The sequence below is a fragment of the Dermacentor variabilis genome, chromosome 2 (genome assembly GCF_050947875.1).
Source record: "Dermacentor variabilis isolate Ectoservices chromosome 2, ASM5094787v1, whole genome shotgun sequence".
Taxonomy (NCBI): domain Eukaryota; kingdom Metazoa; phylum Arthropoda; class Arachnida; order Ixodida; family Ixodidae; genus Dermacentor; species Dermacentor variabilis.
Genome location: NC_134569.1, coordinates 24,241,219 through 24,252,305, shown reverse-complemented (window position 1 = coordinate 24,252,305; position 11,087 = coordinate 24,241,219). Strand labels below are relative to the sequence as shown.

Below are 11,087 nucleotides of genomic sequence, written 5' to 3'. Positions count from 1 at the left end.
TGAAAAGATATCACTGGGGCCTTTCCAGTGGCAGCACCTTGAGATTTTGTAACAGAAATAATGAGAAAGGCGAAACATTTCCCTTTTTTTTTTTAGTGGGTCATGGTTTGAATCCCTCAGTTTAGGGTCCTTTCCCTTGACCAGATTCGCGATTTCTTCCACACCTCTACAATAATAGTACTATTATTGTGGAGGTGTGGAAGCAATCGCGAATCTACTATTATTACTGTAACGCAGCCTAGTGTTGACTGCCGAATAGCTATCAAGTCTTATGATTGATTTGGCAGCACTTTAAGAATGTGTGTGAGGAGCGGTGGCGTGGTGGTGAGGGGAGGGGGGGGGGCCCTCCCGGGCCCCTCCTCAGGTGTAAGAACATTAACCTGTGTACAAATTTGTGAGGTTACTGCTTAACATGCCGAAGAAATGCATGTGCAATTTCTAGTACAAGTTCAAATTTGAGTGTTATAGGAAATTGAAACTTGCACTAATGCTATGACGCCTGTTCTCTCTTTAACCAAACTAGCATCTGCGCAGACATGGTAAAATCAATCCATCCTTAAGTCGCCCTTGGTTGTAGTTCTGTAGTGTTACATTATATTGCATGCAAGGCCTCTTGCAGTTGGTTCAGTTCACGGTGGTAACTTGTGCTTGGAATCTGGCCTTTTATTAAAGCTTGATCTCAAAAATGTATGTCTGGTATAAAATATTCTCCGCATTTCTCCTGCAGCAAACTGCAAAAGACAATCTTGAGAGAAATGATGCTTCACAGCATCAATCTTTGGTTGTTGGCTTGAGGTTGTGTACAAGCTCTGCAGCCAATTTTGCGTTGGGCTTCCATATTGCTTTCTCCTCAGAAGAGCCCTACTTTCTTCTTCAGATCAAGTTTCTTCCATCGAGGCAGCACATCAAACTGTTCGTAGCTCATGGCAAAGATGCGTTGGAAGTCTTCATCATTCAGGTACAGCTGAAAAGCAAGACCAAGTAAATGAGCCTCTGTGCAATTATGCTATTCTCAAAGAAAAGATGTAATTAGCTGCAAATAGGTCGCACCTTGACTGATGGGCCTGCCAGTGTTCGAACCTTAAATGTTCTGGATGGCTCAGTGCAAGCAAGAGAGGCTGGTGATTAACTAACACTAACAAGCACTTATGTGTAACATTGTGCCCACTGGTGCTGGGTGCTTTGAAATTTTCCGCTGCACATACCAAGAGAAGATCCATACTGCTGTTCTGTTATTTGTAACACTGAATTATCGAAAGGCACTCACGCTTTCTAAACCTGGCTGAATGGGCATTATTAAAACAAGGGGAAACTAAACTTCACACCTCTCATTTTAGGTATGCTTTGATTAGTATGTGCCTTTCAGTCTAGAAGAGAATTTGGGTTCACTTTTTGTTCAGCTGTTGCGACAGTGTGGGGCGATGTGTGCTTGTTCTTAAAGTCGATAACAGCATTTGAAAGCACAGAAGGTTACCTCTTTGTTGGCAGGGTCAACACAAGCTGGCAGCTGCTCAGGATTTTTAACATGCAACTTGTCGAAGGGAAACTTCTCCACCTCCGACCTTGAGTTTCGGTACATTGCTGCTTGTTGCTGGAAGGTTTTTATTGGGATCATATTTAGTTCAGTACTGTTACAATGTTGCTGTGTGGCAAGAAGGAAAGGCATGTTTACCTGCATAGCCAGGGCTGTTTGGTTGCTTTCCTCAATTTCATTCTTGATGCTCTGATATGTAGGGAGTGTCTGAAGAAAAGGTAAGGTAAGAAAATTATGTTTTGTAAAAGGTTCACTGTACAACAGCAGTTTTGCCTTATGAGGATACACACAACAAATTTATGCAGTTACCTTCCAGAAGTTGTCGCTCCATGAGCTGAACAGACCAATGAAGTTCGGTGGCTCCATATTTTGCTTGACGCATGTAACTGGAGTGGTCATTGGACGCCCACTTGGATCGGTGCGCACATATTCCTAGGCAAGATGAAAGAGTTTATAGGTGATCAAGCTGACTGCTGGCGATGGAAGTGCAGCGCCACTTGATTGGTACAGCTCCAGTTAATGCTAAGAATAAGGCCTGGGCAAGTTATCAGTATGCATCAATATGCCATGTTCATTATCACCCTAAGCATAAATGACTAGAATATACAACAGGAGGCATGAGGTATTTGAGTTGAGATCACGATTGTAGGACTACATTTAAAGAAAATAAGATACTTAAACTATTTTTATGCACCTTTTGTTTTACTTCTGTTGTGAAGTAAAATTGCCTAATATAATTTAACTGATGCACCTTCAAAAGTGCCTAGATGCTGCCATCACATATTGTTCTTGACTATACTTGGTCATTGCATCCATAATGAAGAGGACTGTGTCGTCGGTTTCTCGGTTGATTACACAATTGACAGCAGATGAGAAACAACAATATGAACAGCTATACACAATTATGTATGCCATGCTGCAACCCGATTGATAGATCTAAGAAAAACATTACCTTGATCAATTTGTGCCACAGTATAATCTACACTGGCAGTACCTATATGTTGTGGCATATTTACACTGTCATTGATGTGATGTCCAAACAAGTAAATCGATGGCAAATGAGCCATAAGGTGATGGCTACAGCGAAGCTGCTTTATGTAAAATGCCAAGCAAGTGATTTGAAAGGAGCAATGAGACAACCTACTTAGTGTATTATGGTGCCCTTGCCCATTTATGGAGGGATTTAGCTACTGTGTTCCAAATTGGATTTGCCTTTGTCCATAATAAACATAGCAAGCAACAGAAATAATTGGGCTAGTAGATTATTCGCAATTTGAAGCCAGATCACGCGAACACCCCCTTTCTCTATGAATTCTTCATTAGATTCAAACCATGTGCTTGCTAAAATTTTTCCTCAGATCAACTGTTTGATTTTTTGTTGCACTAGAGAGGTCAGGATCAAATCCCACCAATTCAGCTACTGATGTTACCACTGACGCAGTCGCATAACAAGGCACTGTCATGGTCATACCTCTGCACTGTGGTATACCAGCTTGCGGTGTTCTTTCTTGGCATCGTAGCCTATCCAGATGAAGATTGTGTGCCAAGCATCCACCAGCATCACTTCATCCTCGAGCAGGTCACTTTGGTCGAAGTCCACGACCTCACGAGGAGCATAGTTACCTTTGATGTCCCATAGATGGAACAGACGGGCTGCCCTCATGCCTGACTCTTCCTGCATGAGGCCGTGCAGAAATGCATGTAACCAAGGCATGTATGTACCCGACGTGCTACCACATAAGCTGCACTTGTATGCACCAGGCTACGAGCTACCACAATGAACATGCGTGTTATCTGCGTCAAACTTGCTACAGAATGTAGATAAGGGTTAATGGAGTTATGGAACATTCAAACTGTGGTAGGTCATCTGGTCCCCTCCAAGCACCTTTCTTTCTTTCTTTCTTTCTTTCTTTCTTTCTTTCTTTCTTTCTTTCTTTCTTTCTTTCTTTCTTTCTTTCAAATATCACAGTGCAAGAATATAAGGAGCCATGTTAATTTTTAATGGTGAAGAGCAATGCTCTACTACTGTCATGTGCCAGCATGTGCTAATCTACAACTCAGTCCTTTAGTTTGCTTGTGTTTGTGGGGGGGGGGGGGGGGAGGGAGGCACATGCACAAGAACTGTAACAAACATATATGTTCACACTGGCACATGACTTAGTCCAAACTGCAATTGTGATGCATGTGCTTAGCCAAGATGGGGCTATTGTGTAAGGGCAAGATACCTGGTTACACAAAATAGTCTTCTCTCATTCCCTGATGCCACTTGGACAAGTTATCCCCTTTTCAAGTAATAAAATCTTTTGTTCAAACATTTTGCACACAGGTGTTTTCTCATCATTTTTCTGCTAGAAATGGTAGGCATTGCCATGCTTCCATCACCTTAAGCACATGACCTCCAGTTGCATTCAATTAAAGGCCATTCACATGAAGTACTTATCCAGAGGCTCAGGAGGTAGATTAACAATTCGATCAAATATCATCCCCACAAGCCGAATCCTGTGCACTTTCAAAAGCTTGGCAACTTGTGTGTTCCCTGTGGTGTGGCCTCTCGTGGTTCTTGATCTGAGAGTCTCGGCACATGGTGCACTCACAAGTTGTTTGCCGCACTGCCGAAGGTACGAGGTGTACATCTTGCACAGCGGAATGGAATTCTTGGCATAATTGCCTGATTATTGGTGGGATTAAGGTCTTATTTTTGCTTGGTACATAATACATCATTACAGCAATATGTGGCCTGTTAGGACCTTTGCACATACATGTTGTATGTACTATCGTGGTGTTGAGCAGATGACGCGGCATGGGTGAACACATCGAGAAGCATCTGGCCTTCCTATTGGCTAAGAAGTCCTGCAGGCTTCGACAGTGCTGTAAACAAGTTGTGAGATGTAGTAGAGAAGCAAGAGGCAGATCCTGCCCTCTTGTGAATATCTCGTTTAACTTTTTACTGCAAGCTTGTATCATGCAAGGCACAAGTGTGCTGGACAAAGTTATGCTTACCTATTATAAAACACAGGCCGCCATTGGAATATGAACCTGGCAACGTTTAACGCTAGAATGTTATCTAGTGAGGCGAGTCTAGCAGTGCTATTGGAGAAATTAGAGGGCAGTAAATGGGATATAATAGGGCTCAGTAAAGTTAGGAGGCCAAAAGAAGCACATACAGTGCTAAAAAGCGGGCACGTCCTGTGCTACCGGGGCTTAGCAGAGAGACGAGAACTAGGAGTCAGATTCCTGATTAATAAGAATATAGCTGGTAACATACAGGAATCCTATAGCATTAACGAGAGGGTGGCAGGTCTTGTTGTGAAACTTAATAAGAGGTACAAAATGAAGGTTGTACAGGTCTACGCCCCTAATCCAGTCATGATGACCAGGAAGTCGAAAGCTTCTATGAAGACGTGGAATCGGCGATGGGTAGAGTGAAAACAAAATACACTATACTGATGGGCGACTTCAATGCCAAGGTAGGCAAGAAGCAGGCTGGAGACAAGGCAGTAGGGGATATGGCATAGGCACTAGGAATAGCAGGGGAGAGTTATTAGTAGAGTTTGCGGAACAGAATAATATGCGGATAATGAATACCTTCTTCCGCAAGCGGGATAGCCGAAAGTGGACGTGGAGGAGCCTGAATGGCGAGACTAGAAATGAAATAGACTTCATACTCTGCGCTAACCCTGGCATCATACAAGATGTGGACGTGCTCAGAAAGGTGCACCGCAGTGACCATAGCATGGCAAGAACTTGAATTAGCCTAGACCTGAGGAGGGAACAGAAGAAACTGGTACATAAGAAGCCAATCAATGAGTTAGCAGTAAGAGGGAAAATAGAGGAATTCCAGATCAAGCTACAGAACAGGTATTCGGCTTTAACTCTGGAAGAGGACCTTAGTGTTGAAGCAATGAACGACAATCTTGTGGGCATCATTAAGGAGTGTGCAATAGAAGTCGGTGGTAACTCCGTTAGACAGCACACTAGTAAGCCATCTCGGGAGACGAAAGATCTGATCAAGAAACGCCAATGTATGAAAGCCTCTAACCCTACAGCTAGAACAGAACTGGCAGAACTTTCCAAGTTAATCAACAAGTGTAAGACAGCTGACATAAGGAAGTATAATATGGATAGAATTGAACATGCTCCCAGGAACGGAGCAAGCCTAAAAGCAGTGAAGAAGAAACTAGGAATAGGCAAGAATCAGATGTATGCGTTAAGAGACAAAGCCGGCAATATCATTACTAATATGGATGAGATCATTCAAGTGGCTGAGGAGTTCTATAGAGATTTATACAGCACCAGTGACACCCACGACGATAATGGAAGAGAAAATAGTCTAGAGGAATTCGAAATCCCACAAGTAACGCCGTAAGAAGTAAAGAAAGCCTTGGGAGCTATGCAAAGGGGGAAGACAGCTGGGGAGGATCAGGTAACAACAGCAGATTTGTTGGATGGTGGGCAGATTGTTCTAGAGAAACTGGCCACCCTGCGTACGCAATGCCTCATGACTTCGAGCGTACCGGAATCTTGGAAAAACTCTAACATAATCCTAATCCATAAGAAAGGGGACGCCAAAGACTTGAAAATTATAGACCGATCAGCTTACTGTCCGTTGCCTACAAAGTATTTACTAAGGTAATTGCAAATAGAATTGGGAACACCTTAGACTTCCGTCAACCAAAGGACCAGGCAGGATTCCGTGAAGGGTACTCAACAATAGACCATATTCACACTATCAATCGGGTGATAGAGAAATGTGCGGAATATAACCAACCCTTATATATAGCTTTCATTAATTATGAGAAAGCGTTTGATTCAGTCGAAACCTCAGCAGTCATGGAGGCATTGCGGAATCGGGGTATAGACGAGCCGTATGTAAAAATACTGAACGATATCTATAGCGGCTCCACAGCCACCGTAGTCCTCCATAAAGAAAGCAACAAAATCCCAATAAAGAAAGGCATCAGGCAGGGAGATATGATCTCTCCAATGCTATTCACAGCGTGTTTACAGGAGGTATTCAGAGACCTGGATTGGGAAGAATTGGGGATAAGAGTTAATGGAGAATACCTTAGTAACTTGCTATTCGCTGATGATATTGCCTTGCTTAGTAACTCAGGGGACCAATTGCAATGCATGCTCACTGACCTGGAGAGGCAAAGCAGAAGGGTGGGTCTAAAAATTAATCTGCAGAAAACTAAAGTAATGTTTAACAGTGTCGGAAGGGAACAGCAGTTTACGATAGGTAGCGAGGCACTGGAAGTGGTAAGGGAATACATCTACTCAGGGCAGGTAGTGACCGCGGATCCAGATCATGAGACTGAAATAATCAGAAGAATAAGAATGGTCTGGGGTGCGCTTGGCAGGCATTCTCAGATCATGAACAGCAAGTTGCCATTATCCCTCAAGAGCCAGCAATGTGTATAACATCTGTGTCTTACCAGTACTCACGTACGGAGCAGAAACCTGGAGGCTTGCGAAAAGAGTTCTTAAATTGAGGACGACGCAACGAGCTATGGAAGAAATAATGATGGCTGTAACGTTAAGAGGTAAGAAAAGAGCAGATTGGGTGAGGGAACAAACGCGAGTTAATGACATCTTAGTTGAAATCAAGAAAAAGAAATGGGGGGGGTGGGGGCATGGGCAGGACATGTATTGAGGAGGGAAGCTAACCGATGGTCATTAAGGGTTACGGTCTGGATTCCAAGGGAAGGGAAGCGTAGCAGAGGGCGGCAGAAAGTTAGGTGGGCGGATGAGATTAAGAAGTTTGCAGGGACAACATGGCCACAATTAGTACATGACCGGGATAGTTGGAGAAGTATGGGAGAGGCCTTTGCCCTGCAGTGGGCATAATCAGGCTGATGGTGATGATTATTATTATCATAAAACAATGGAATGCATAAAACATGTTGTTTGCCACTTGTGACAACCACAACAGAAAGGCCATTAAAGGCAGTCGTGGAATATGGAAAGTTCAATGCATGTTTATAGCATTCAATATAATACCTGCCAGTTGCACATAAAACTTACATGAACATTTTTCTCGCTGTTGTATGGCAGCTTTCCTCCAATGGCATCCCAGAATTCTTGCTTCTCCTGGCCCTCAGACACCAGTATTATTTCCCTGTAGATAAGAAGCACTTGTGTGAATCTACAACAATTGTATCAGTATGTTATATTAATGTGCTGTATGTATCAGCAACTTAAAGGGACACCTAAGAGAAATATGAAATCAGTTTAGATTGATAAAGTATCCTTGAAGAACATTAGTTTATTTTTGTGATAATAGATTGATTATTAAAAGAAAAAAATGAGTCAGATACATTTTTTGAAGTTACATTTTTGAATAGAACACTCGTGCTTTTCATTATTGTAGCAGATGTTTCACGCACTGAATAATAAATCAGAATCTAGCAGTTGAGCATTTCATAGCCAAAAAATTTTCGCTGGGTTCACGTAGCTTTTTATCATTTACAGAATACCAGAGATGGCACATGCGTGCAGCAGTGCTGGAAATGCTTCGTGTGATGCTGCATTGAACCAGGGCATGTTTAACTGTTACTACACTGGTCAGCCAAATTATGCTTAGCTACTGCAACGATGACACTGGCAGGAACACCACATTCCAGCTTCTTTTTGTTCTTTTTTATGTTTTTTTCTTTCCAGATTGCCCCTCCCCCCTTTTTATTAAGTACAATATTTGGCATGAGAAAGTGATGACTAACTTTTAACTAATAACTTTCTGACACATTGTAATTTGCAAATTGGAGCCAGCAAGTTCAAGAGGCATAGCCCCTTGGAAGAATTCTAAAGCTGGCACCAGTTTTAAAGCATTCATTCCCAACACAAGTGATGGAATGCATCTGTGTTCTAGTTCAACTTGTCTTGACTGCTTGAAAAGGCACTTTATTCAAGAACTAATTGCTAGTTGCAAAATTCGTTACAAGTGGACCATTCCTTCCAAATTCAATGAGGCTTCATTTTATCAGTTGCAACATGTGCCGTGAAGTGATCAGTTCAAAAAGTTAATAAGATTATACGATAGGATCTGGGCTGAGGAGACACCTCACATCCCTTCTCCAAATAATTTGCTGAAACAAATCCACAGAGGCATTCTCCTCAGCATTCCCTTCAAGGCTGCCGTGAACCGAAGTACAAGAAAAAATCAGCACGAACTACTGGCCATTGCAGTATCAGCAAAGCATATGCGCATGGGCTTTAAACGTGCCGAGGTCAGCATAGCAGATATACCATGGGCAATTTTTAAATAGCATGTTTCCAATTCAAAAATAAATACACAGTATAATGTATCTAAGTATAATGTAATGTATACTGTAACAAAGCGTCATAAGAGGTCACTACCAGCACTGCTGCCACCAGCTACTTTTGGAGTGTCAGTATTCTGTGAACTGTAGTAGCACGATATGGACAGGCTGTCCTTGTTGCCGTCGTTACGCATTCTACTTGCATCTTGTGAGATTTGTTTACAGGTTCCAAAACCTTCATAAAATAAACAATTATCACTGGGACCATTTCAATATTACATCATTTCTGTGGCTTGATCACCAGCACCAGTATAGAGACCATTTCAAAGTGCCCACAGATGCATGGCACTACTTACGCTATAGGTGTAATAGAAATAATCAAGAAAATATGCGGATTATCCTTATGTGCAAAAATAAAATTGTTGGCAGAATTGGAAACATTTTTTTTTTCTTTACCATACAAGTCATTCCATGCTGAGCGCATTGGCTGGAAACTCGAACCTGGACAAATTTATTTCTTTGATTATAGGCATTTCGTAGGTTTAAATAAATGCATCCTGAAATCTGTGTAAAAGATTTTTCTCTGCCCGAGTGCCATTTGAATTTCACCATAAAAAGCACAATATGATGCATATGTGCACATGAAAAACTTTAAAAAATGAACCTTAATTCAGAGAAAGTGAACATTTCATCACAACATGGGATTGTGTTTACTATGCAGTCTCTCCCTTGTAGGCCCCAACTTCAGCTCTGATGTACTCATAATGCTGGTAAAAAGGCCAGTTTATGGCACCTTTGAGATTTCTAATGAAAATTTTAGATTTATTCGTAGTTCTATTATGAAGCATTCTTGGAAGTTAAGTATCGAAATAATTTTTAAGAATATTTTGGCATGCAACAACCACTTAAATATAGAAGAAAAATGACCTCGAGGTTGCAAAAATTATATTTGTGTCATGTGTTCAGCTGTTCTGCATTGTGGCGGCCCGCATTAAAATATGCAAGATTGGGTATTTCATGGAACGCCTGAAATCAAGTGGTAATTGTAGAAGGCGTTCGATGTGTCCATGAAAAAGACTTCCAGGATATATTTGCAAAGTGGCAGAAGCACTGGGAGCACTTGTACGTGGTATTTGCCGCATGTTATCAGCACCATGTGGCATGGAGACCATGTCGACGCTGAGACTATTTCAGTGTACATAAAACAATTATTTTATTTAAGATAGAGCTATTCTCGAAACTTGTTTATACCACCTAATATTGGTCTTGGAAAAATTCTCCCAGCAACACTTGTGGAAGCAGTGTGCACAATCCAAGGTATTATTCAAGTGATAAAGTGTTCCAGGGCGTCTTACAGCTTGGCAAGACAGACAAAATTCTACATATGATAACTGCATCACAATCTAAATTGGCGCCAGTCGCTGATGGAGTAAAGATATATTGACCGTTTGTATGTGGAAGCCTCTTTTTTGCACTGTCATGGTGAAACACTATGGAGGTGTGGTGACTTGCACAATTTTCAGGCTCTTGAATCCGAAAGTGTTGATTACTTCTGGGCCATTTAACAGAAGCATACTTGTGATTGCAAATGGCTAAGTGTTTAATATGTACATTTATCTGGTACGTGTCTCATTCACTATTTTTTATATATATATAGCACCTTACAATTGCATCGAGCATGTATTTGCGGAGGGGGTGGCTAACAGAGTCACAAGGGCTATTTAAACCAAACAGCTGGGAACATAATGCTAGAACAGACCATTAGACCACATACAGCACTACTGGAATAATTTGCAGCAGCACCCCACCACCCCTTTCCATAGCATTGCTTTGCTGCACCAGCATAGTGCTTAACCCTCTATGAAAAAGTGTTGTCTACAAACAACAAACCAAAAAAATATACCTTATTCTTGCCGAGTTTCAGATTTGAGTGCCAAGCTTGTGGCTAAATGTCTCCAGCCAACACAATGATTAAAGGATGGACAGAAGAGAAATATTGGTGTTCATGGCTGCAGTGGTATCGCGCAGGTAATGCAGAAAAAATGCATTGTACACCTCTCTTTCACATCTGACGAGAACTGTCTGCACAAGTTCCACATGAAACTATGGGTGGCTTAGAGTGCAGCTCACTTTAGGTGTTGTCCACAGGCATTGGTGGGCCAGCGGGGGTTGAAACCCCCCCCTCCCCCCCTCTTTGAAAATTTCCCATAGAACAATATGTTTCAGGAGGCAGGCTCAGAAAGGGCAACACGGATGAAATGGAAAGAATGTGAAAGCATGCCGAAAACTAGTGG

At 41.9% G+C, this 11,087-nt stretch overlaps 1 protein-coding gene across 1 annotated transcript in view; it reads right to left on the bottom strand.

Moving 5' to 3' along the window:
* Window positions 1-638: 638 nt before the first annotated feature.
* The window catches only part of LOC142571517 (advillin-like), a 43,808-nt gene continuing 33,359 nt past the window's right edge, over window positions 639-11,087 (bottom strand). The window contains exons 19-24 of the mRNA XM_075679940.1: window positions 7,559-7,652; window positions 3,006-3,209; window positions 1,844-1,966; window positions 1,673-1,741; window positions 1,475-1,591; window positions 639-964 (exon numbers count right to left, since the gene is read on the bottom strand). Of these exons, the coding sequence (XP_075536055.1) occupies window positions 851-964; window positions 1,475-1,591; window positions 1,673-1,741; window positions 1,844-1,966; window positions 3,006-3,209; window positions 7,559-7,652 (721 nt within the window). The 3' untranslated portion in view covers window positions 639-850. The remainder of the gene's footprint in view (window positions 965-1,474; window positions 1,592-1,672; window positions 1,742-1,843; window positions 1,967-3,005; window positions 3,210-7,558; window positions 7,653-11,087) is intronic.